The sequence below is a fragment of the Lissotriton vulgaris genome, chromosome 4_1 (genome assembly GCF_964263255.1).
Source record: "Lissotriton vulgaris chromosome 4_1, aLisVul1.2, whole genome shotgun sequence".
NCBI classification, from domain to species: Eukaryota; Metazoa; Chordata; class Amphibia; order Caudata; family Salamandridae; genus Lissotriton; species Lissotriton vulgaris.
This window is the reverse complement of record NC_141691.1, coordinates 1,349,149,549-1,349,177,378: the sequence shown is the minus strand read 5'-3', so window position 1 is coordinate 1,349,177,378 and position 27,830 is coordinate 1,349,149,549. Positions and strand designations below refer to the sequence as shown.

Sequence of the window (27,830 nt, the reverse complement as noted above, 5' to 3'; positions counted from 1 at the left end):
AGGTTAGGAATCAATAACTAACCTATATTTCTTACAGCTATATTGTTACCGAAGGTAAATAAGTTGTTCTATTGGCTACTGGTGTACCCTGATAAGTTCCTAGTATGATACTAAGGTACCCAGGGCATAGGTACACCAGGGATCTACAATGGGCTGAAGCAGGTATTATGCCACCCATGAGAGACCACTCAAACTATGACTACAGGCATACCATTGCAGCTTGTATAAGCTGGTGCTAACACTACTTACAACAGATATAAGTTCCCTTATATCTGAGGTCACTGCATTTAAAACCTATGTGTCACCCCTAAGGCAGGCCTTTCAGTCCTGAAGGCAGGGTGCTCAATTCGAAGTTTGAGGGTGCCCCTCCATGAGTGAGACACCCCTACAACCTTGTAAGTCCATTCTCCAGAGTTTTAAGTGAATCCGCCATTACGAGATAAAGAGCGGCCATGCGTCATTATGTGATTACCATCTCTAAACTGGCTGTAACAAACCCTGTCTTTTTTGGTATCAAACATAATGGAATCATACCCCCACACTCTGTGGGAGATATGATTCCATGCACTGTTAAGCTCCTCCAGGAAGCCCTCCGTCCTTCCGGTATCAGTCTTCCAGAACCGGTCAGCACCCAGGGCTGCTGTTTGCAAGAGACCTGTTTCCGCCTTCCTGCTGCTGAGCCAAGCTTGCGCAGGTGAAGGCAGGATAAAAGATCGCTTGTCACAGGGAGGTGTGACCACTTCCCAGACAGGGTTTAGTGTATTGGGGGAGGGTGGGGGCACTTGCCAGCACCGCTGAGACTGATGGAAGGGCACACTTGGTGCCCTCCTTTCGTACTCCAGTTCAGGCAGCTGTTGGCTACCGTTCTGGTGCCAAACTGGATAAAGGTCATGGGAGTATCCTCCCCACTGTCCAGCCCCTACTCTGGGACTCCTGAATTGTCCCAACTCTTTCCTTAGGATACTTAAGGGCTTAACTGTGCATGAGTCACCAAATTCGTTGTGGAATGAGCTTCAGATCAGACACCACTTCGACCTCTTGGGTTCTCTGGACTTCGCTCTTGCCCCCGAGACTGCAAAGACTTCTGCTGCTCCTGTTCTCACCGTTCAGTTAGTCTACTGCAACATCTGTGCCCCTGCTCAATACAGGATCCTCACAAGGCCTGTGGACATCAAAGACACCTGAAGTCCCCAAAGCCTAAAATGGCTGCCGTCATAGCTTTGTTGCTGTGGAAGCAGCAAATAATGTTATTTAGAGATGGGTCTGCTCCACAGACCCTCTGCTGCATGAAGTATACAAAGCTTTTGATCCTTAATTTCTTAAAAACCTTTAGAATAGATCTACACCAAATCACAAAAATCCCAGTTTCTGTACCTTTCTGTACCAAGAGCTAACTTTATGACGAATGACGTGTAACTCCTGCCATTTTGGCTGTAGCTGTGTATAATTTTTCTATGGAAAAATGAATGGGGAAAGCACATTTTGGTACCGCTCTCCCCCTTTTTTTCTTGACTCCCCACTTGCAGGATCACCCCAAAACTATTTTTAAGAGCACTCTTAATTTAAATAGATTGTAACCTTCAGCCAGTCCTGATGATGGTCCTTAGATACTACTCCCAACATGATCGAGACGACGACTGAGTAGATTGAAGGGGTTGATCTAGTGGTGTGAATACCTCCTTTTTTTGTACCATATATATACATCACATTTCCTAATCTTACATCGTATATAGCCATACTCTTTGTAGGGTATGAGGCGACATTCGTTCTGTTATTATCACGTCGTACCGCCAGGATCAGTTCTTTATACAGTAACTAAGTGCAAAGGGTCCTCTTATACATTCCAGGAAAGTGGTACAATCCAATATTCTTGCAAGAAGACATGTTCATTGTCCTTTCGGTACAATATCAGATCCCAGTTCTCTGGCTATGCTCATGAATAATAATCCAATAAACATGTCCCCAACTCCCCCCTCCCCAAACCCCTCGGTCTCATGCGCATTCATAAAATCATAGATATCTCAAACTAAGTATTGTAGGCTCATACATTAGTAGATATGAACAACCCGCTGTCTATGCCATAGTATTCAGGGTATGAGTATCTCCATGAGCATTCAGCGGCGGGAATCCAGAGGTTCTTGAGTAATGTCAACCGATTTCATAGCCTCAAGCATAGTATCCCATTTCAATGCTATTGGAGTCTTGCGTAAGCCTCTAAGTTCCTCTCAGCGCAAAGCTGCACTCTCAGCGCTGCCCCAGCGCAACAGCTCACTGTGCCAGGTGAATATGGAGGGGGGCTTCCGCGATTTCCATCGCATAGTTGAAGGCCTGTATAGCTAGAATAAGCAAAAAATCAAAAGGGGAAAGGATCACTTGTCCTGCATAACCTGGGTATGCAATATTTCGACGTGTCCTAATTAAAAAACCCTCATGCACGTGTCTTTAAGATGGTGTGGGCGGTATATCTTGGTTCTCCGCCTATTGAACATGTGTTTGCTTCATCATCGGGTTAGTGATTATGCAACCTCCACCCGGAGTAGTACCCCTGGTTAAGACAGTAGTGATCAGTGATGTGTTGAAGGGGCAAACTGTATAAAAATCTCGTACAGCCAGAATGGGATTTTAATAGGTCTGGATTCGAGATGGAAGTAAAAATGTTTGGCGTGCGTTTCAAGGAGTATTTAGGACTCTCACGCACTGTAATGAGCTGGTATACTTAAAATGGTCCACATGTTTTAGCCCTTGTTTACACAGGTGTGTCAGGTGGGCTTTCTTCAGGACCAGTGTACAGTGTGATCAGAGATCGTGGGTGTCTCTGCAAGTGTTGTCCTTGAAAGAGATTTTCTTTGCAGGGAGCAGTGTGAAAGAATAGGATATATTAATCTTAGACTTAGTAAGGTCTTGTAAGTACCTGTGAATGCAAGAAACAAGAGGGATGGGGAGGAGGTAAGGGAAGGGGTTATGGACACATGTAGGAAAGCTTTTTGGTTACGGTAACTGGAAAATGGCAAACCACACAGCCATCACAAGGCAAAAGTTCACTCTCTCTCTATTTCTTCTCATACGGGCAAAATGTCTCTACTTATTCATTTTCGATGCCTCATGTTATAAACCGGTATCAAACCATTAGTAATATTAACAAAACATAATTGTAAAGTGGGAATGCGTTAAAATGTCCTCAACACACCTCTATTTTCATTCGCAACCATTTAATGCGAGTAATTTGCTCAATGTGCCCTTCCATTCTCACCTTGTTTACAGATTGACTCTGTTAACAAATCATTCAGAGTTTGAAATCTTTCATTATCTTGTTGTTACGTTCAAAAATAGTGCTTATTCCCTCTCGCAATGCTAGTGGTAATATTTGCAGCAATCTTGATTTTAAGTTATTTCGGGTTAAGGCTAACTCACAGACTTTTTCATGGCCAAATAATGTGGAAGATGCCGCGCCATTATTGCGGGTTTTGTTATACTACCGCGTTATGTCGCCGGTATTCAAAAATGCCCCCCACGTCCCTTACACGATTCAATTTGGTGCCTCAACGGGTCCACGGGAGTGTGCAAGGCCTGCTAATTAAAGTTTAGAGAAAGCAGCGTATTTAGTAAAAAAAAACTCAATACTTTACAGTTTCGTAGCTGGCGTGATGATTCCCCCAGTACCTGCGGTCTCGTGGTGAGCACGACTTGTGCTGAGTCTTCCTCTGCGAACCTGGATGTTTGGTGCTGCTTACGGGTGTAGGTTTTATCGTTGCAGGATTGAAACTAAGGAAAGACTTAGAGGCATAGCCTGCCTATTATTTTTACTTTTGTTGGATGCTAGATCTTATAATTAAAAATGAACAGATTATCTAATCATGTGTATCGTGAAACACGTTAATAATTAAATGAGGTGAAAAAAGGTGTTAAAAGGTGTTCAGGCGTAAATAGACTAGTCGTTCACTTTATTGAGGGCATTGCTATTTATTTTGGTGGGTACAGGTACGTTGGTTATTTGACCCATGTTCATAGGAGATAGCTTAATTGATCCGACTGTGGCCAATTAAAGGGGACATTAGATGTAACCGTCTCCACTTCATTAAACACATTGATCGTTCTATTTTGAGAAGTAAATCAGTTAATCTGAAAGAGACATGTTAGTGATAGATTCCTTACCTTAGAATATCCCCAGGTGTCAGACTGGATCCGGAAATGTTTGCGTAGCAGTACCCTTGCTCATCGGTAGGCGTAGTCTGCGGCTCCATGTCCGTCGTCGGCGTCGCGGGCGCCGTGATGATGTCGTCGGAGTACTTAGACGCCGGCTCCGCGTGCTGACGTCAGTTCTTCTTTTTTCCGCGCCAGCAAACGCAGATCTGGAAAAAGCAGAACTGTAGTCACTTTTTGACTAGACTTTTTGATCCCTTTTGATCATTTTTCTTGAGTCTTGCGACTCAGGACAGTGCCGATAGGGATCGCTGGTTTCAAGCCTTGTGAGGATTGCGACCGACTGATGTCGGTCACCGACCCTCACCGTCGGTGTCTCCACTGTCTCTGCGTCTACTACGATGACAAGACCTGCCCCGACTGCCGGGCCCTGACTTCGAAAGCTAGGCAGGAGCGGTCCCGCAAGCGACTCCGGCAGTCGGCCCCACTCCACGAGAGGTCCCGGTCCCACAGGAGGTCGAGGGACAGGTCGCGGGGTCGGAGCCATTAAAGCTCCGAGAGTCGGCATCAGGTAAGCACAAGTAGTTGAAGAGATGTAATCGCTCTTCTGACTCTTCCCCCCCCCCCCCGAAGCTCGCGGGTGACACCGCCCACGCGGCTCCGTCGGAGTCGCGGATGTAGCGGCCTGCTCCACACCTTCCGGTCCCTGGGCAGGACGCAAAGCCGGGGGAGATAGAGCGTTTCCTCATGGCCATGAGGTCCCTCTCTTCCCCAACGTGTTCTGCGGCGCCTTCGGGCCCAGCGGACCTGTCTGGGGCCCCTAGCGGGTCGGGGGCTTCGACCCCGACGCCGTCGGGTGCTTCGGCCCCGACGCCGCGGGCGCCTTCGGGTCCGGCGCCGCAGGGCCCCACTGGATCCGCTTTGGGCTCCAGGTCGTCGCCGGTTGACCTAACGACCTCACCGGCGCCGGTCCCTCAGGTGTTACCTCTGGCGCCGTCCTCGGGCGGCACTGTCCCCGATGCCTCCCTCGCTCCGGTTCCGGCTTCGGAACGGCGCCGCTGGGCGCCGCTTTCGACGCCACTTGGGGAGTTTAGCTTCTATGAACCGGCCCGATCGTTTGACAACCCTGATTATCAGGGGATGGGTGAAGAGGAGTATTGGGAGGGGTCTGAGGACCCTCTGACCCGAGAGTGTCAGTCTCAAGAGGACTGGACAGGTGACCTTGGGGATGCCAGTGGTCTGGACACCTCTCCAGACACTGGCTTTGTCTCGCCTCCTACCGTGGCTACGGAGGAGGGGGCAACCTACAGGGTGGTGTTGATGAGGGCGGCCAAGGCCCTGGGCCTTGAGCTCCCCGTCGTGGCCGTGAGGACTAACCTCCTCACTGAGGTCCTAAACCGCAGTCAAGCTCGGCCGAGCCTCTGCTGCCGTTTAATGAGGCCTTGACCGACTTTCTTTTGGGCACTTGGTCCAGGCCCGCTACGGGTTCGCCCGTAGATAGGAATGTGGCCAGTCGCCGGCCCCAGGCGACCCATGTTTCCTGTCCACCCACCCCACCCCTGAGAGTCTGGTCATCCAGGCGTCCAAATCCCAGACAGCTTTCCCATCTGCTCCGCCGGACAGGGAATCCAAGAGGTATGAGCAGTACGGCAAAAAGGTATTCTCATCCCTTAGTCTGGGAATGCGGTCTTCCAACACCGCATGCCTCTTGGGCCGCTACACCCACTCTCTGTGGGACACAGTCGCGGAATTGCTGCCAGAGTTGGAGGTACGGGCCAAACTCGGCCAAGCCCTTGTGGAAGGCCGGGATGCAGCAAAATATTCTATCCGGTGTGGGCTGGATACCACCGACTCACTAGGCAGACCGATAGCAATGACGGTGGCGATTCGTCGCCACGCCTGGTTGAGGTCTGCCAACTTTTCAGCCGATGTCCAAAATACACTGGTGGACATGCCGTTTGATGGCCGTCGCCTTTTTGGCGACAAGGCAGACCATGCGCTTGAGCGCTTTCAGGACTCCAGGGCTAGGGCCAAGTCCTTGGGCCTCTCGGCCCCGCGCCAGCAAACTGGTGCCTTTCGCTCCTTTCATGGCCAAGGAAGGGGCGCCCCCACACGTGCTGCCAGCCACGCACCGCCGACTAACATCCAACGAGGTGGCGGCCGTGGAAATCGCCGTGGAGGCGGTCGGGGACAACGGTGAGGCCAGTTCACACCCTCCCCGCAGCATCCGCCTCAAAACCCTCCTAGTCCCTGCTTTTCAGCCCATGTGATGCCAGTGGGGGGCAGGGTTCGCCATCACCACTCCCACTGGCGCACTGTCACATCGGACAGGTGGGTGCTGAAAATCGTTTGAAGGGGCTACTCCCTCCCCTTCGAGACGACCCCTCTAGCCATGCCACCGCAACACCACCGCGTATCGGGGGATCATTTGGGGCTTCTGCAGGTGGTAGTTTCGGCCCTCTTGGCCAAGGGGGCCATCGAGCGCGTTCCTGGGCCAGAAGTCGGATGTGGTTGCTACTCCCACTACTTTCTGGTACCCAAGAAGGGCAAAGAGGGCCTACGTCCTATCTTGGACCTACGGAATGTCAACCGCTTCCTCCGGAAGGAGAAGTTCAAAATGCTGACTCTGGCTCAGGTCTTAGCTGCTCTGGACCCAGGAGACTGGATGGTAGCGTTGGACTTGCAGGACGCTTATTTCCACATCCCCCACCTGCCGGCCCACCGGCTCTACCTGCGGTTCACAGTAGGCCACAAGCACTTTCAGTTTACCGTGCTCCCCTTCGGCCTTACCAGCGCCCCACGCGTGTTCACGAAAGTGATGGCGGTGGTCGCAGCTCATCTGCGCAGGTTAGGGGTTTCAGTCTTCTCCTACCTCGACGACTGGTTGTTGAAGGCGGGCTCGCCCCAGACAGTCTTCAACCACCTCCAGACGACGACAGACCTCTTGCACCAGCTGGGGTTCTCCATCAATGTGCCGAAGTCACACCTGTGTCCCTCTGAGAAGCTCCTTTTCATCGGAGTGGTTCTCGACTCGGCGCAGTTTCGGGTTTACCCACCCGAACAGCGGGTTCAGGATATACAGGCTCTCATTCCAATCTTTCAGCCTTTATCCCGAGTTTCGGTTAGGTTGACCCTGCGGGTTCTGGGGCTGATGTCTTCCTGCATCCTTCTGGTGCATCACGCCCATTGGCGGATGTGGGCTCTGCAGTGAGACCTGAAGTTTCAGTGGGCCCAGCATCAGGGCAACCTGTCCGACCATGTCATGATCTCGGAGGGCACTGCGAGACAGCTGCAGTGGTGGCTCACGGACCGCGATTGGGTCAGCGGCAGATCCCTCTTCCTTCCCCAACCGGAGCACGTAGTTGTGACGGACGTGTCCCTCCAGGGCTGGGGAGGCCACATGGGAGAGGCGAAGATCAGAGGCTTCTGGTCTCCGGCGGAGTCCCGGCTCCATATCAACCTTTTGGAGCTACGGGCGATTCGTCTAGCACTGAAGGCATTCCTCCCCTCTGTCCGGGGGAATGTAGTGCAGGTGTTCACGGACAACACCACCGTCATGTGGTACTGCAACAAACAGGGCGGGGTGGGGTTGTGGACCCTCTGCATGGAGGCTCTGCGCCTCTGGCAATGGCTGGAACATCAAGGCGTGACCCTGTGGTTCAACACCTAGCAGGTTCTCTGAACGCCAGGGCAGACGAACTCAGCCGCCAGTGCATGATGGATCACGAATGGCATCTGAACTCGGACGTGGCGCAAGGTCTCTTTCTGCCTTGGGGAGAGCCTTAGTTAGATCTATTCGCCACCGACGAGACCGTGCAATGTCATCAGTTCTGCGCGTTGGAATTTCCAAGGCGGCACTTGTTCGGAGACGCTTTTCGTCGGGAGTGGAGTTGCGGTCTGTTATACGCCTTTCTGCCTATACCACTTCTGCCTAGAGTGCTGAAGAAGATCCAGCGCGACCGGGCACAAGTCATCCTTGTGGCTCCGGACTGGGCACGAAGGTACTGGTATCTCGAGCTACTCAGTATGTCAGTCGATCCCCGCCTCTTCAGGAGGACCTTCTGTCGCAGCAGCAGGGGACGGTCCTCCACCAGAACCTGTCCAGTCTCCACCTCCATGCTTGGAGATTGAGCGGCGACAGTTAAGGCCATTTGACTTGCCTCCTGAAGTCTGTAACATTCTGGCAGCCAGGCGTTATCCACAAAGTCGGTATACGCCTGCAGGTGGAACAGATTTGTGGCATGGTGCACAGCAAAGGCTGTGGATCCTCTCTCTGCCTCTCTTTCTGAGGTTCTTCTCTTCCTTCTTTCTCTTGCCCAGCAGGGCTCTGCTCTGGGCACTATCAAGGGCTACCTTTCTGCCCTTACAGCCTTTCTAAGGCTGCCTGATCAACCTTCTTTGTTCAAGTCCCCTGTTAATCGATTCCTGAAAAACATCACACATACGTTTCCACCTGTTCCCTTCGTGATGCCTCAGTGGGACTTGAACCTGGCCTGGTTCTTACTTTTCTGATGTGCGCTCCCTTTGAGCCATTACATAACTGTCCTATCAGCCTTCTTACTCTGAAGACTGCTTTCCTGGTTGCCATCACCTCTGCCAGGAGAGTGAGTGAGCTCCAGGCTTTATCTTCTAAACCACCTTTCCTTTCTGTCCATCTGGACAAGGTTGTGTTGCGGACAAAACCCTCTTTCTTGCCTAAGGTAGTCACAGCCTTCCACATCGGGCAGTCTATCATCTTACCCACCTTCTTTCCGCCTCCGCATCCCTCAGAGGATGAAGAGCGGCTCCACCGTCTGGACCCAAAACGTGCGCTTTCATTCTATTTAGATCGCACACGCCAGTTCCGGGTGGATGACCAACTCTTTGTTGATTACGTGGGCGCTAAGAAGGGACGGGCGTTGCACAAACCGGAACATCTCTCGGTGGATCGTGTTGTGCATCCAAGCGTGCTACTCCTTGGCTAAAAAGGAACCTCCTGCTGGGCTGAGGGCCCATTCCACTCGGGCCACGGCCACTACGACTGCCCTGAGCCGAGGAGCCCCCTTGCAGGACATATGTCAGGCAGCCACATGGGCCTCGCTCCACACGTTCGCAAGACACTACTGCCTGGACAGCCAAGTCCGGAGGGATGGCTTCTTTGGCCGTTCCGTCCTCCAGGACTTTCTGGTGTGATCATTGGTTCGCAGACCCACCACCGGGGTTGGTATTGCTGGGGTATCTATTCTAAGGTATGGAATCTTTCACTAACGTGTCTCTTTCAGATGAACAAGTTACTACTTGTGTAAAGATGTATCTGTAAGAGACATTAGTTGGTGATAGATTCCTTATCGACCCACCCATCCTCCCCGTTCTGCGAACCGATATCTAGGGTTAAGGTCATCCCCTTTCAAGGCCCTAGTTTCAATGGCACCAGTGTTGGTTTTTAGCATAGCTCTGCGTTTCTGGCGCGGAAACGCTGTGTCTAAGAACTGACGTCAGCACGCGGAGGTGGCGTCGAAGTACGACAACGTCATCACGGCGCCGATAACGGACGTGGAGCCGCAGACGACGCCTACCGACGTGCAAGGGTACTGCTATGCAAAAGTTTCCGGATCCGGACGCCTGGGGATATTCTACGGTAAGGAATCTATCACTATCTAATGTCTCTTACAGATATATCGTTACACAAGTAGTAACTTGTGCTTCAGGCTCAGCCAGGGAATATGATCATTGAGTCAGTGTGTGTTAGTTTTTAATTTGTGCACCCATCTTTGCTCTTTCTCAAACAGGATTTTCTCCGCATTGTTGTTTTTTACCGGTAGGGTTTCAAAACAATCCATTGTAAGTCCGCAATAGTGTGACCTGCCTCTATGTAGTGATTACTCATTTTTGTGGTGCTTTTACTGCATTTGACATTGCTTCACTTTTAGGCACGTCATGCCAATGTAGCGCATGGTGCATGGACAAGTGATCATGTAGATCATGTAACTCGTGTTGCAATTTGTGTGATTTCTCATTGTCCAATTCAGGTTCCGTAGTAATTGTATGGTTTTTACTGTGCTTGTGAGGGCGCACACTGAACAATTTCCACATGGGAAGTGCCCTCTGACCGGTGCGTGGTCCCATAAACGCGGGATCTCTGTACCTTGTTTTTTGAGTGGTGGTCTGGTGTGGACTAGTATATCTTTTGGATTTCGTGTCCCTTCATTCGCAAACCTTGGTTTTGGCCAGGTCAGATTGTCAGAGGTTAGGATTCTCCAGTTTTTGGTGATTATTTTTTTCACATCGTTGGACACTGTACTAAATGTTGTTACACATGTCAGTTAGTCTTGTTCAGGAGCTCTTTGGACAGTTTCAAGTAGACTGTCTCTATTCTGGTTTCTTGCTCTCTTTTTACATTTGTTGATGATTCTGGATGGGTAGTTGCGATTTTTCAACTTATCACATAAGTCGTCTGCTTGTTTTTTGTATTCTTCGGTTTTGCTGCAATTTCTCCGAAGTCTTAGAAATTGGCTGTAAGGGAGGTTTTCCCTTAGTGGGCGTGGGTGGAAACTTTGGAATGAGAGTAAACTGTTTTTTGCATTTGGTTTAAAGAAAGTTTTTGTCTGTAAAGTATAATTTTCAGCATAAATCGTAATATCCAGAAAATCAAGTTTCTGTTTGTCAGCTGTGTAAGTAAACTTAAACCATTCATCCCTGGTGTTGATCCATGAGTGAACATTCAGGAGACTTTCCATGTCAACCTCCCAAATGAGGATGATATCATCTATGTAGCGCCTCCAGAAACGTTTTTTTTGGTAAAAGGGGTTGTTGGCATTATTGATGTGAGTTTCTTCGAAATGACTGACATAGAGGCCTGCCACACTCTGGGCGAATGTACTGCCCATTCACGTGCCATGGCATTACTGGTATAGTGTTGTTGTATTGGAAGTAATTCTCTGTTAAGGCCAACCTACAGCATTCAAGTACAAAATGTCTCGGGGGTTTTGTAGTGCCATTCCGTGCTGAAAAGAAGTGTTTCCAGGGTGTCCAGGGTTTTCACCTGGGGGAGGCTAGTGTAGAGACTCTCTACATCTAGCCCCACCAGAAACATGCTCTCCTCTGAGTAGTTGATATCTCTGAAAAGGGTTAGTAAATCTCTAGTATCTTTTAGATACATGTGTGTTTTCTGTGTTAGTGGTTTTAGGTATTGATCAGCAAATTGTGAGAGAGGTTCAAGGACTGAGCCGATTCCCGAGACAATAGGTCTTCCAGGTGGGGGTCTGCATGCCTTGTGAGTTTTAGGTAGTGAGTAAAAATAAGGTATCCTTGGATTATTTGTTTCCAGGAACTCCGCCTCCTTCTTGGATATCCAATCGTTTGTCTCGGCATCTTCCACCATGAGAGCAATTGTCCTCTGCAATCTTTGTGTGGGGTCTGTATTGATTACCTTGTAGAATTTTTTGTCTGAGTAGGTCCATACATTGTTGGTTGTATCCATCCTTGCATAAAAGGACAATTCCTCCTCCTTTATCCGCTTGCTTTATCACAAGTTCCCCATCATTTCTTAGGTCATCCAGTGCCTTTTTGTTCTGCTTTAGTGAGGTTATGGAAGGGTTTTCGTAATTTTGTCATTAAGTTCGTCAACTTCCTTCATAATTGCCTGTTCGAAAGCGATGATATCAATTGGTACTTGTGAGTTCAGCGGGCAAAATTTAGAGTTTTTCCGCAGGGCAGGGGTCATGTTATCTTGATTTTTAAAGAAAGCTTTCAATTTTAATTTCCGACAGAACTCTATTTCACATTTAGTTCTGAAAATGTCTAAATATGGGGTGGGGACTATGAGAAGTTGGCTTGATATATGATGCTCACTAATTCTAGTGATCACCTTGTATCAGTCCAAACAACCCTTATGGTGATTGGTTGTAAGTCAACCTTATAGACCAGCTATCCTAATGGTAGCATGGACAGAGCAGTCTTAGGCTAAACTCTTTTGGCATGTAAAACCAGCTGTTTTACCACATATAACCCCTTGAAGACCAAATAAAAAGACACCACACAGGTAGTTTTGAAAATAAACAAGATATTTATTAACTAACAAACACCTCTGAACTCTTTGAGATCAGAGGGCTAAGCACATGACAAGACTCTTAAGAAAAATACGTTAAGTTGCACAAGTTACAATGTTGCCCTAGGGGCGCAACAAACCATATACTAAGCAAGTGGTATAAGAAAGTCGATAGAAGGAATAGAGCTGTCCAGAGGCTGTTGGATCGCTGGGACTACACTACCCTAACTTTAGGTAAGTAATAGGAGGCCCATGGAACGCGTGTGCAGAGTGTGAACTCACATGCGAGATGTGTAACAACGTCTATGGACAGAACAGTTCAAGAAAAAGGTGAGTACGGACAACCCTGACTAGTTAGGACTAAAACGACTGTGAAACTGGACACTAGGAGAGTCAAGCTACCCTTGAGCACCGAAATGCTCTTGTTACCTCACCCACGGGCTGCGGGTGCATAGGTGCGAAGTCGTGTCGGGTTTCTGCGTTGAAGTCTATGGAGCCTGAAAGAAAAGATGCTGCAGGAGACCAGGAGGAAGATGTCCGGTGTGATCCAAGGGTGGATCAGGAATGCTGAAGACCTGAAAGCAGAGGGGACAATATTCAAAGTCACTAGCCAGTTACTGGAGTGGAACCAGGAAGGAACCAGATGCTGTCGTCGCGATCAGGTGAAGAGTGGACGCTTGACTCTGCAGCCACGTGGACCAGGTGGTGTCTTCAACGACCAGGATGGAGGCACGAGCTGTCTCACGCAGGCTCTCGCTGTCGGCGGTGTTGGTTCCGGATTCGGCGTCAACAGGCCTTGGCAAAGGCAACCCACGCGGTGAGTGGAAAAGATGTCTGGTGGCGACCAGGAGGGTCCGGGGTGCTTCTCCTTTGCAGGGAAGCAAGGGCCAGTCTGGAGCAACCAGACCAGCAGTGTTGATGTCGTGGATCGTCGTCTAGGAGGTCACTAGCCAGCCGGCAAATGACCAGACAACGCGTCAAGCAGCAAACAGGCAGAAGGGCCCCACACAGATCTCATGGATGCTGGAGGGCTGGTCTTCAGTGCAGGAGCTGCTCGGGGCTGGGGCTTCTCAATCCCCAAAGCACTTCATCGAGGTTACCTCAGAAGTCGTGCTGGAAGCGAAGTGCAGTTTCTCCAAGATGGCCGGTCCCACGTGTCTCGTCGCACCCACGGATCTCAGCTGTGCTGCAGATGTGAGTTGAGGTCGGAGAGGTCTGGGAATCCGTGTCTCGTCGGGCTCAGAATTCTGGATCGTCGAGGGAAGACGACAATGAAGCCGCTGGGCGCTTGATGGTGCCTGCTTGTGCAGGGTGGACACTCCTTGCCCACAAGGGAGATTTCTTCAGTCTTCTGTAGCAGAAAGTCGAAGTACAGAGTTTTTTCTTGTAGAGTTTCAAGTCAGGATTAATCTGATTTGGAATGGGACCAGCTCCTACCTTTATCCTGCTAAAGGGGGCTGCACTATCATTAGGTCCCTCCCATGGGTGGGACCAGGAAGGGGGGTGGTTACACCCCCTATCCTTTGTCCGGTCTTGCGTCAGAGCTGGGGCTGGAGTGCCCCAGCAACTGGGTTGAGCTGGTGTATGCACAGGGCACCTTGTGTGCCCCAGGCATGTCTCATTCCTTTCAGCCCTGTCCTACCTAATAAACAAAATCCTGTCTGGGGTGGTGCTAGCACTTCCCAAGGCAGGAAACCCTTTGTCCAAGCCTCCCTCGCTGGAAGGACTCCCAGCAGCAGGAGGTCAGACTTGTGTCTGTGGTGGCAGCATCCATTTTGTGATGCTGAGGCTCGAGTTAACTTTAACTGGGGTTCACAGTTGGGTACATGTCCCCAGAATTGGCGAAGGGGTAGTATTCCAATTCGTATGACACCTTACTCGACATGTTTTGATAATGATATGCCAAAGTTAGCAATAAGCGCGAGGTTATAATGCACTTAAGAGTATATGGTATAGCGTTATCATGGAAACAGCTAAATGACTTGTAGACAGGCTCAGCTCATGCCAGAGCACTATCTCACATAATTCCAAGCACTCTGGCTCCAGGATTGTTAAGGCCTGCCATAGGAGTGACTGATAGGTGGATATGTGTCCATTTTAGGGTTAGATATAGGGATACTATATCTAAAGCAAAGGGTGATTACACCACCTTGCCCCAGCTGATTGATCAGCCAGTTGTGTCAGATTTGGATGGCCAGCCAGGGGTGGCATAATACATGCTGCAGCCCCTGGTAGGCCTTGGGTTCACTTATGCCCTGGATACCTATGGTACACTGTACAAGGACTTACAAGAGTGACCCAATACCAATTGGTAAATGCACCTAAAGTACATGGATGTCAATTTAGAGAGAGAACAGCTAGGCTCTGGGTCTGATTAGCAGGCCCACAGCCAGGGAAAGTAGTAAACCAGTGAAGCAAAAAGCAAAAATCTGGGGTGACCATAGGATTGCAGACCCTACTCTCCTACAGGGACGTATCCAAGGCCTTTGTTCAGAACATTCTCATGTTCTTTGGTCAGAGTCTTCTCTGTAAGGTTTACGATGAGGGTGTTGTGCTGGTTTCCGGTTTTTCACCGGTCATGCTTCTGGTGTGTACCTGACGTTCCTGATTCGACCAGGTCACTCCTTTCAGTCAAGATCGCTGGTTCACTTGGCCTCTCCCTAAAAAAGGTATTCTTTGTTGGTAGTTTTGTCCTGTTTGTTGATGAATATGGGGATTCATTGGCGGTCCTTGGAAAAATGGGTTCATCCACCCATTGAAATGTGGATTATAAGGTTGATATGGTATCCCTTGTGGGTGGCTTTGGTAAAAGGGGGTATTCCACATGTTCCATCCTCTTCGGTTTGCCCTTCTGTTCTGTCCTCTGCCTCGTCTTTGATTAGGGAATTCTTCCCCGCTCCAGTCCGAACAATCTGTTGATGATGCGCTAGTGGAATTGAGGTCTGAAGCGTTGTCATTTATAGTGTAGTCTTTATGGCTGTAAGGATGTATTCGCTCCAGGGAAAATTTCTTGAGCTCCTTCCCAAGTTTCTACAATTTGGTTTGGGTCAGGTATTCTTGTGTCTCACTCATCTCTGTTGATTTCTTCCAGTCTTTTTTTGTATACTGTAACGTGAACCATGTTCTTCAGTTTTGTTTCATGACTTGGATTTTGATTGTTAGTTCATCAGTGAGTCTGGTGACAGTTTTTATTATGAGTACTAAATAGTCTCTTTTGCATTTCCATGAAATGGCCGATCAGTCCTTTCTGAAGGCAAGGTCTTTCAGGATTATCCGTGGTGCATCGGTCACCCAAAGTCCTTTGGGTGCCGCATTTACTCTTAAACACTCCGTCATTATGATTCTCTGGACAGCCGTCCGGACTTGTTCTCTTAGTTTCTGTGAGTTCATCCCATTCGTTGGTATTTGCCACAGTCGGATCAATTAAGCTTTTAATTATTAACGTGTTTCACGATACACATGATTAGATAATCTGTTCATTTTTAATGATAAGATCTAGCATCCAACAAAATAAAATAAAAAATAATAGGTAGGCTATGCCTCTAAGTCTTTCTTTAGTTTCAACCCCGCAACGATAAAACCTACACCTGTAAGCAGCACCAAACATCCGGGTTCACAGACGAAGAGTCAGCACAAGTCGTGGTCACCACGAGACCGCAGGTACTGGGGGAAACATCACGCCAGCTACGAAACTGTAAAGTATTGAGTTTTTTTTACTAAATACGATGCTTTCTCTAAACTTTAATTAGCAGGCCTCGCACACTCCTGTGGACCTGTTGAGACACCAAATTGAATCGCGTAAGGAACGGGGAGGCCATTTTTGAATACCGGCGACATAACGCTGTAGTATAACAAAACCCGCAATAATGACGCGGCATTTTCCACATTATTTGGCCATGAAAAAGTCCGTGAGGTAGCCTTAACCTGAAATAAATTAAAATCGTGATTGCTGCAAATATTACCACTAGCATTGCGAGAGTGAATAAGCACTATTTTTGAATGTAACAACAAGATAACAAACAATTTCAGACTCTGAATGATTTGGTAAAAGAGTCAATCTGTAAATATGTTTGGGAATGGAAGGGCACATTGAGCAAATTACTCGCATGAAATGGTTGCGAATGAAAATAGAAGTGTGTTGAGGACATTTTAACGCATTCTCACTATGTTTTGTTTATATTACTAATGGTTTGATACCGGTTTATAACATGAGGCATCGAAAATGAAAAAGTAGAGACTTTTTGCCCTTATGAGAAGAAATAGTGAGAGAGTGAACTTTTGCCATTTGATGGCGGTGTGGTTTGACAAAGTATTGCCATTTTCCAGTTGCTGTAACCAATTAGGAAAAAAGCTTTCCTACATGTGTCCATAAACCCCTTCCCTTTCCTCCTCCCCTTCCCTCTTGTTTCTTGCATTCACGGGTACTTACAAGACCTTACTAAGTCTAAGATTAATATATCCTATTCTTTCACGCTGCTCCCTGCAAAGAAAATCTTTCAAGGACTACACTTGCAGAGACACCCACGATCTCTGATCACACTGTACACTGGTCCTGAAGAAAGCCCACCTGACACACCTGTGCAAACAAGGGCTAAAACATGTCGACCATTTTAAGTATACCAGCTCATTACATTGCGTGAGAGTCCTAAATTCTCCTTGAAACGCACGCCAAACATTTTTACTTCCATCTCGAATCCAGACCTATTAAAATCCCATTCTGGCTGTACGAGATTTTTCTACAGTTTGCCCCTTTAACACATCACTGATCACTACTGTCTTAACCAGGGGTACTCCTCCGGGTGGAGGTTGCATAATCACTAACCCGACGATGATGCAAACACGTGGAGGGGCGTGGCTTGGAGCCGCGGATGTCGGCCACTAAGAAAGCAAGCTCTGTCTTTGAGCCCGTAATTATCCTGCTTCTAAGTGCCCTCGGACCCCCTTTCCCCGGTCGGAGGGTGTGTGAGGGAGCCGGGACCACCTGAGGATCTCTTTGAGGGGAAACTTTGCCCGGAAAGCAGGACTTGAAAAACTGCCTGCTGCACCCCAAAATGGCTGCCTGACGGATGAGAGGGCAGTCTGTGATGGCTGAGAGCGCTTGCCTAATGGCACTCGGCTGAATTGGCTGGTGGAAGTCAGGAGATGGTGCCGGAGGAGTCGGGCTGTGGAGCGTTTGCTGCTGGGGTGAGAAGAGGACAGCGTGAGCTTTCTCCCGACTTCCCGGTGACACTCCGAGAGTGCGGCAACGGAGGAGGAGAACCCGTGCGGGAGCCGCCAACCGGGATCGCAAAACGAACTGGGCCTCGGGACACATAAATGCTGAACCACACGCATGGTTCTGTGATTGTGGAGCAGGGAGACGCGAAGCAGCGTACCCGCTGGATGGCGACGGTGAGACAGATGCGGGCCGGTGGCTGCCAAGACCCGGCCGTCTGACGCGGCATTAGCACTGTTGCGCAACACGGTGGGGCGGAGGCCTGATACATGGATGCTGCGGTGGAGGGGGGGCAGGGCGCTGAGCGGCTGAGTGCACTTTGGCCGCCCGTATTACCCCGGCGGAGACTCGGGCAGTCCTGCTCGCGGTGCGGTGGAGGCAGAGCTTAAACGGCATGACGAGGGCCTGATCGGGTGCCTGCCGCGATCGGAACCTGGCCCCTGCGGCCACCGGTGCGGTCCCCTGTGAGGTTGGACGCCTATGGGGGAATTTTGTTTGGCAGCCACGATCGACTGAATGTACCCCCAGACATTGGAGCAGCAGCCAGTGGAGAGGTGAGAGGGAGGAGGCACTGAGGAGCGACTTGTGGTGGTGTTCGGCGGTGTGTTGGGGCCCAGTGCAGAGGCGGATGGTGGAGAAGGCCCAACCAGATTACTTACAGACCCACCTGGGCATTAAAGAATACGGAGTACACTTGAAGGGAGTACCTGACCATACATCGGTCATAGACTATATGGAGGCCACCGCTGGTGCATAGTTCCCCTTGGAGGTGCCGGTCCTGTAGGGAACGGGCGCCCGGGACCGGGTGGCGGTGAGCCTCCCCTGGCGCCCAGTGGTAGAAACTACTGTTGTGCACTAGTCCAGCTGTACGGGACTTCGGGTCTATAGGGCTCTCCCCCTTGGTGGTGGGGGAGATCGGCAGGAACGTGCAGTTTATCAGTGAAAGCTGGCCTGCGGAGGCGGGTTACCGATCTGGGCCCTCTGGTGTGCCTCCCTAACGACCAGACGTTTGGAGGTGAGGAGAGAACAGCCAAGGAGTGGGATCTGGGACCGAGCAGGGGCTGCGCAGAAGGGATGTGAGCCACCGGCCCTCGCTCCGCGACAGTGGCAGTGAATGGAACGCCGAGAAACCCGCGCTGGCTGGCCTCGACCCTGGGCCTCTTGCGGGCAGACCATGGCAAGCTTGCGGACAGGGTGACGGAAGTGGAAGGCACGCTGCAGTCCATGGGCCCGAAGCAGACTGCCCTCACGGCGACTATGGCTGATGTGCTGGAGAGAGTTGAAGCGTTGGAGAAGAGGGCGGAGGAGGAGGAAGTGGGTAATCGCCGAAACAATGTTCGAATAGTGGGACTTCCAGAAAAAACGGAAGGGAAAGTAATGGTGGAGTTCCTGGAGAATTGGCTCAAGAAGACGGTGGCTCCGGAGGGCCTGTCGGCATTCTACACACTGGAGAGAGCTCACAGGGTGCCAGCTAGGCCACCCCAGCAGGGGCGACCCCCACGACCGGTGGTGGCGCGACTACTCCATTATCACGACAGGGACCTCCTGCTGCAGAAGTCGCGGACGCAGGGTCCATACCAGGTGGGAAACAGCAAGGTGAACATCTTTCCGGACTACACCTACGAAACGCAGCAGTGCCGGTCCTCCTTCATGTATGAAAGGGGAACTAAGGGTTGAGGGACTCCAATATTCGCTGCTGTTTCCTGCTAGGCTGCGAGTCATAGTGGACGGCTTGACGACATTCTTTGACACGCCTGAGGAAGTATGTTCATGGCTCGAACTGTACAGAGTGGGAAAAGATGGAACAGAACATAATGTGCGGCCCCCCTCTAACCAATTGCCACAGAGGAAGTCCAGGAGGCTCCGCCGCCGGGCGAGTTTTGAAAAGACCCCTGTCGCAGAAAACTGAATCGGAACGGCGACTAGCACTGGAGGCGGTGATGGCAGCAGGATCGGCTACCTCCGGAACGAGCAGAATCCAATAAAGACATTGAAGAATCGGATGATGAATAATCTGAGGCGGATAGCACGCACCTACCGAAGGTCACGCTAGCCACGGCAGATGGGATGCTAGATGAGAGCTAGGTTGAAGGAGGGCCTTCTCGAGATACACTGCCCTGAACTTGTCGAACTTTTGTGCACAGGTTTGCTTTGTGACTGGGGCATGGGATAGCGGTGGGAGGCGGCTGAAGATGCGAGTAACATTTTCTTGTAAGCCCGAAGAGAAGGCTGGACTATGGGGTGTAGGGTCATCCTGTATATGTAAGGTAGGGTGGGACTGGCTCCGCACTGCCTGGAGTTGGGGGGGTAGTGGAAGGGCAAGTATATAGAGGGCTCGGAGAGATATTCCGACTCGAACACTTGACGGCGGCTACCTGCTGGCAACCGGCCCCCCCTCGCTGCCCATAAGGCTTGCCTGCAGTGTCTACTGTTGGACTTAACTGTTGTTTGACAGTTGTCATGGTTTGGATGGGAACTAGGTGGGTGCTTCTAGGTCCTGTTCTTGGAGGGGTGGGGGGAATGGGACAGTTGGGGACAAGTTGGGCAAGGGCCATTGCCGACGCGGCAGCATGTGACTGTGTAGGTTCATCCAGAGTGCTATGGGACAAATGCTGATTCAACAAATTTTAGGTGTATAACCGGGAATGTGAGGGGGCTCCACACTATGACCAGACGACATGAAGTTCATGCTTATTTAGTTCGCAGGGGAGTACACATTGCACTACTCCAAGAACCGCACTTAACAAAGGCAGAGGGAATAGCGCTGCAGCGTAGATGGAGGGGCCAAGTGTACAACACCACATATTCTGCGTTTGCTAGGGGGACATTGATATGGATCAGGGCGGGAGTCCCTTTCCAGCTGACCAGGCAAACAATAGATCGCGAGGGTAGATATGTAGCCATTGTGGGGAAATTGAGAGGGAGGGACATTACATTTTGCAGTGTGTACGCACCCAATGTTGATCAGTTGGGATTCCTGGCGAAGTTATCTGGGGCCTTAGCGCAGTATCTAGCGGGTCCCCTAGTGCTAGGGGGTGATTTCAATTCCGTAGCGGATGTTACTATGAACAGGTCACACCCTCCACTGGCAGATTCTCCGACACACCGATTAACTAAGGGCCGGCTGGACTGGCAGGCGAGCTGGGGATTGATAGATGCCTGGCGCGTGCAGCATCTGGTAGACCGGGATCACTCTTATTTCTCCGGGCTGCATGCGAGACTGGATGCAGTGCTTTGCTCCCCAGCAGTAATGCCAACTATTGTACGGACTGAATATCTCAATAGGACAATCTCGAACCACAACCCTCTGTTGGTCACCATGGACTGGATGGCTGGAATATCGTGTGTCCCCACTTGGAGATTGCGCCCGGAAACATTAGATGATCCGCTCTTTCATGCTGCGCTGGAGGAAGAGATAACGCAGTACTTTGCGGAAAACGCTGGTACGACGGCGACAAGGGCGACAGAATGGGACGCCTTTAAGGTGGTTGGCAGGGGACTTTGCATAGGAAAATATGCCCGAGTTCGGAAAGTACTCCTAGGAGACCTGAGCAAAGCGGAGGCTAAACTCCGAGCAGCAGAGGTAGTGAGACCTGGGCATTCCGAATTGCAGGAAGAGGTTGGCGCCGCCAGAGAGACAGTGGCAGTGGAAGTGGAACGGTTGCGCAGCTTTGACCATAGGGCGTACACGATGAGCGCGCATGCGAAAGGGGACAGGGCGGGGACGCTGCTGGCTTGGTTGGCCAACCCTGCGAAGAGGAGCTCCGCTATCCTAGCTTTGCAAACGGAAGAGGGACGGGTGGTCCACACACAGAATGAGATTTTGCAGTGTTTCAAGCTCTATTATGAAACTCTATATACTAGTCGACTAGAGCCCGGGGACCCTGCCGTTGACACCTTCCTGGAGGCATTGATATTGCCGGGATTAGAGGAAGAGCAGGCGAAAGACTTGGGCAAAGATATAGAGATTGGGGAGATCAGAGGCGCGATCAAACGTATGGCCCATAATAAAACTCCGGGGCTAGATGGACTACCCATAGAATTCTATGTGAAGTATGTCGATTTATTGGCACCGCGGCTCCAAGACGTTTATAGGGAGGCCAGGGAGATGGGGCAGTTTCCCCAATCAATGCGTGAAGCACTGGTTTTCCCGCTGCTGAAACCGGGGAGAGGGGGCGAGTCCATGGCCTCGTATAGACCTCTCTCGATCTTAACCACTGACTACAAGATACTGAGCAGTATCTTAGCAGCCAGTTTGTTGCACCACATGACCACGTTGGTACATGCTGACCAGGCTGGTTTCATACCAACGCGGTATACTTCCGCGAACATTAGAAGGTTAATGAGGTTACTGGACGGGGATCACCCGGAGGCGCAAAAGCCAATGATACTGTCAGTAGATATCGAGAAAGCCTTCGATAGACTTGAATGGGAGTATATGTACAAGGTGCTGGGCCGGTTTAACCTGGGAGAGGGCTATCTACAGTGGACAAAGGTGCTGTACACGTCTGCGGTGGCCAGAGTGAGAATAGGCTCGTTAATATCGTTGCAATACCCAGTAGAACGAGGGACGAGGCTGGGATGCTCGTTGTCCCCATTACTGTTCGTTTGGCGCTGGAACCACTAGCGGTTGATCTTCGAACAGGAAACCACTATGGAGGCCTAGAGAGCAGAGGGGTGCAACAGTACGTGTCGCTTTATGCGGATGACCTCTTACTCTTTCTGGAAGATGCGGCCGGAGCGATGGCGGGAGCGGAGAATTTGCTCTCGAGATTCGGAGAAGTCTCGGGCTTGAACGTGAATTGGTCCAAGACATGTCTATTGCCGGTGAGGCGGGGCGAGACCAGACCGCGCTTGACCCGGGCTGTAAACTGGGAACCCACCTGTTTCAAATACTTGGGCGTACACATTTATCACACGGCGGTGGACATGCTAGTGGGCAATGTGGGCCTGGGAGTGAGGGCGTTAAAAGGTAGCATGGCCTTCTGGTCCACACTTCCGTTGTCGGTGACTGGTCGCGTATCCCTCTTAAAAATAGTGGCACTCCCCCGATTCTTGTACTACTTCCGAACGTTACCGGTGTGGCTACCTGGTTCCACTTTCAGATTATTGAAGTCCTTATTGTATCTTTTCTCTGGGGCACGGTTAGACGTAGAGTTGCACAGACGATGCTCATACGACCCAAAGCTGAGGGCGGACTGGCGGTTCTAGACTTTGAGCTATACTACTTGGCGGTTCAACTACAGGTATTTACTCAGGAGGTTGCGCAGGAATTCAGGGGGCCGGACCATGATAGGGGTAGGGGAACGCCGCGCCATGTTCTTTCATATATAGCTTTGCAGCAGAGGCTTGACCTTAGGGATCTACACACAGAGGAGAAAACATTCAGACTCTGTTGGAACTGCTCTCAACGCAGAGCAGGAGTGCTGCATCCTTACGCGCCCGAGATACCGCTTGGGATGGTTACGGCGCTGCCACATGGCGGAGACTGGTCGCGACTGCAGAGCTGGGATGAAGCTGGGGTACAAATGTTGGGGGACCTCTATGAAGACGTAGCTATGCTGCCCTATTGGACTCTCCAGGAGAGGTTTGACCTACCGAATGGAGATTTCCTATTACACAGAGCAGTGACCAGAGCGATGCAGGTGCACTGGAAGGAGGGATTGACGGAACCTGAAACGACGACGGCCTACCAGTACACTATGATGGCGGCAGGGACCTTTAAAGCGGTCACGTGCTTGTATTATAGAATGCTCGGTGAGGGCTTGCAACCCCTGGAGGCATTGAAAGGGAAGTGGGAGACAGATCTCGGCAAGGATATTCCTGAGACGACCTGGAAACAGATAGTGCGGCGAGCCTGGAGGAGCACGCGGAACGCCAGGTTCCAATAGGTGCACTTCTATATACTCCACAGGGCATATCCTACGCCGGGGGAGATCCACCGTAAAATATTTCCGGAAGAGGCGGCATGCCCTAGGTGTGCCAGGACGGGGGTTGAATTGGACCACATGCTCTGGTCCTGCCCGGAGATGGGGCTATATTGGAAGGAGGTGGGAGATACACTGAATGCGATCACAGAGCGAAGATTAGAGTTCGACAGGGCTATCTGCATGCTACATTGGTTCCCCCACACACCCAAGAATAAAACTACGAGTAAATTTATTGATATGGGTCTTACATTGGCTAAGAGGGAAATCACGAGGCACTGGAAGGCAGTGGTGGGTCCCACCACTAATAGATGGAGAGGGGAGTTCCTGAAATGGGCTTCTGCTGACAGCGCGCTGAAATACCAAATGGCGCGTAGGCGTAATAAGGCGCTAGAAGCTGCAACTGCATGGGAAGCATTAGTGCAGGCGCTACGAGATTGCGAACCACTTGTCGACTGAGAGGGGCAGACTACTGGAAGAAGGGGAGCCACTCACCATGCCATGCGTGATACATAGACCAACCTATGGTATCTCTTAGGAACGTTTGTCAGTAGGAAAGGTAGTTGATGAGCTGTGTCGGGGATGGGGAGTTGGGGCAGGGGGTGGGACACTTTAGTTTGTTGTGATGATTTGGGGGTGAACTCAGGTTGTGTAGGGTTCTTTTCTCCTGGGCATTGACAGTGAGGCCCCATTATGGAGGCTTATCGTTTCATGTAATCACCGATTGATGGGGGGTTTTCTTTATTAGGCTTTTGCGGATGTGATGGCTATTATTGTGCGAAGAATCAGGAATGTTTGTACAAAATCCATAAACTACGTTTTGAAAAGAAAAAAAAAATGATGCAAACACGTGTTCGATAGGCGGAGAACCAAGATATACCGCCCACACCATCTTAAAGACACGTGTATGCGGGTTTTTTAATTAGGACATGTCGAAATATTGCATACCCAGGTTATGCAGGACAAGTGATCCTTTTCCCTTTTGATCGCGGCGGGATGCCTGGCTTTCACTTTGCGGATACCCTGCCGGGAATACCAGGACGGGTTCCCTAAGCAAGCGCTTAGAAACCGCTTGGTGATTTGCGCTATATAAATTCCTGTACATTTACATTTACATTTTTTGCATATTGAGTTCAAGGAAGCTGAATGGATCACACCTTCCTTCTTCCTCCCTTCTTGATGATTTAGCTAGAATAAGTGCCAGGTCTACAAAGCGATATTGTACTTTATTTAGACACACATGTGTGCAGGCCCAATATGCATTTTTCTACCGTGTTCAGTATTTCATGGTGTACAGCTCCTCCAGTTATGTGCCTAACATTGTCCCAGTATCCCCGCACTTTCTGACACATCCATAGCATATGAAGCAGATCTACCCCGTCTAACAGACCTCTTGGACAGGAATGCTGTGTCTCTGAGAACATTCTATCCAATTTGTGTGGAGTGAGGCAGCACCATAGTCTGAATAAATGTAAACTTTGCATTTCTAGAGGTTTTTTTGTGATGTTCAAGAACATGTACCCATTCCCTATCTGTCAAATCCCTGTCGATGTCCCTTCTCTATGGGTGACTACCTCCTATTGGCGTCCTTGTGTAAGGACCTTGAGGAACATTTCCTGTGTTCTGTCGTGATAACCTCCTTCATTCCTTGTGTATAAGGAATGATATTGAGGTGAGGTTTGAATAGGCTTTTCCTATCAAAGTATGATTTGTGTATACCAAATACGCTTTTCATGTTTGGTATTTTGCTCTCCCCGTTTTTCTTTTTTATATCCCTGATATTTTCCATTCATTTGTTGTTGTGATCCTTTGATATTGTTTCTATCGATATTTTAAGGTATATATATTTGATTATTTGCCCAAGGGGCACTTTCTTTATGTTGCAGTTCTACTGGTTACCCCAGCCCCTTGTTGCCTTTACAGGGTTTTTCTTAAAGTTTGCCTTTAGAGCTTATGGTGGTCCCAGCACATTGCTGGACCGTTGAGACTGACCTGTGGTTTTTTGTAGCTCCTTAGTAGTCATTCACATCGCTGACCCTTTGTACTGGGTCATCTCTCTTTCTGGATTTAGGAGGAGGTTTTGGTATTGACGCTCCATCGGTGTGCTGATTTTGGGCCTGGTTTTGATCAGGTGTAGAAACGTGCTGCCATGAAATTTTCAGTTCTTGCAATACAAATCCAGAAGTGTCTGCACAGTGGTTGTCTGGAAGGAGGCAAAACAGCAGGTCTCATCTGATACTAAGAGTGCACTCCACAAATGCCACTGACCTTGTTGGTGTATTAAATGTACTTCAATTTGAACATGGTGGTTTTGATCTGAATTAAGATTGCTGTGTGGCACATTCTCCACTGGTTTTCGGGTAGACTATTAAACAGACCATCAACTCACATCATTTCCATTTTAATTAATGCAAAAATGGCGTTTCCCAGATAGTTTTCAACACATAGGTGCTCAGGCAAGAAGCCTCTCCAGAAACTCTTGAATGTCTGAATTGTCAATACTTGTTAATTGTTGCTGTTCATGGAGATATCTTCTGTGTAAGTTCCTTTTTTTTTTCACGGCTATGAAGATTGGAGAGAACATGCTATAACTTTGGAAAGGATTTTCAGGTAATGAGTAGGTTCAGTCAGTAGGAATGTTTGTCTATATGATTAGTACATACAGTTTAGGGTTACGAACATGGGTTTGCTTTTGTTTTGGTGCCCTTTTAGGATAGTTCAATTTGTTTTCTAATTTAATTAACTTTGTAGGGATTTATTTTGTTACTTTAATATTGTTTATTCTTATACTGCTTGTATGATCCTATCAATTGCCAAGTATTTGAATTGATTGCCTGCTGTTTAAAAACATGCTTCTATTTAAAATGCATAACACTTGTTTTTAGGATTCAGAAATTGTAGTACTGTGGGTTATTTTTCGTGCCCCGCCACCAAAGCAGGAATTTGCAGATCAAAAAATCACTTCAGGTAAGCTTGTTCTTAACATGTTAGAGTCCTGTTTATGAACAATGTTGACTGAATATGTAGCAAATCACTCTGCATGGCAAAGTATTTTTATGGCTTTGTTAATTCAAATGCCCCAGTGTTTTACTGAAGAGTACTATTTTGGGGAAGCAAATTTGAAAATTATCCAGTATTAGGGGTATCTTTCATAGATTCACATGCCTGAATCATTCCCCGTTGTTGGGGTGGGAGTCCCCGGTACGTAAAAAGAGTAATGTCATATAGACATATACATAGTAATAGGCCAGAGGCCTCTCATTAGTAACATATCCATGTTCTTTTGTAAAAAGGAGCAAACTTTGGCCAAGAGCCAATCCGCTATCACCACCCTCTAGAACCTTCCTGGAAGGAACCCTAGTCCCTCAGATTTTCTACCGCACGTCGTGCTAAGGGAGTCTCCACTGAGCTCTGCTCAGCTTTCCTGTATTTTTTCCACGAATTTTCTCTCAGAATTTTTTTCTCTGTGAGGGGTTTTCAGTTCACCATGGCTAATACTCCTAAAAAGAGGCTTTTTCGACCTTGTCACTCTTGTGGCAAAAAGAGGCTTCATGTAGATGACAGGCATAAGGACTGCCTTTATTGTCTCTACCCAGACCACTCCGCTAAGGATTGTAAAGTCTGCCGCACTTTTTCTGCTAAAACTCTCAAGGACAGAGAGGGACGCCTGTTGATATGGCTTCAGAGACAGAAAGATAAGGACCAAGCAGTCTCTTCAGGTGATAGTGAGTGTTCCAGCAGGAGTGCACATTCCTCTCCTAAAAGGCATAGAATGATATCCCCAGGACCATCTTTGGAGCCACCTCAAAAGAAGACGCCCAAGTCTTCAGAGGTTCATTCAAAGGCCGTGGCTGTGAAGGTTTCTCTTCAGGATTCTACTCCTACCTTCAAGAGACCTTTCACTGCTTCTTCAGCGCTGCCTGTGACAACGTCGACACCAACTATCTCCACGTCGGTGGCGTCATCCTTGTCATCCACGTCGACATCCTCGTCGTCGACGGGTAGGTCTGTTTCTTCTATCATTATGATCAAGAAATCGTTGACTACCTCTTCCACGTTGACAAAGTCAAAATCGTCGACGAAAACTCCCTCGTCATCGACGGAATCATCATAGTCGTCAACGGAAACCTCATCGACAAAGGCTCCATCGACGTCGACAACTCTATCGTCGACAAAGTCGTCGACGAGACCATCGACGTCGACACCAACGTCAGCGAAGCCATCGACGAAGAAATCACCATCGACAACACAACCGTCAACGACATAGTCATCGGCGACGACATAGTCACGACGACGACTGCATCTGGACTGATTGTCGACGTTCCTCCTTTGACGACCACCCCGTCGAAGAGCTCAACGACGATAGACTCCTACCTTGAAGTATACATACACACACTTTAAGGTTACTAAGCGTACTCTGAAGCCGGAATTGACCTCTCCGAGCAGAGTCCAGGCACTACCACCTGCTCTTCTATTGGACACTGAAGATTCTGATGAGGGTTCTAGGTTCCAAACTGCAACC

The 27,830-nt window shown here is 49.5% G+C and overlaps 1 protein-coding gene across 1 annotated transcript in view; it reads left to right on the top strand.

The window, feature by feature from the left end:
- CEP192 (centrosomal protein 192) overlaps window positions 1-27,830 on the top strand; it is a 1,919,503-nt gene that overhangs the window by 985,709 nt on the left and 905,964 nt on the right. The window contains exon 25 of the mRNA XM_086965571.1: window positions 26,194-26,275. Within this exon, the coding sequence (XP_086821697.1) occupies window positions 26,194-26,275 (82 nt within the window). The remainder of the gene's footprint in view (window positions 1-26,193; window positions 26,276-27,830) is intronic.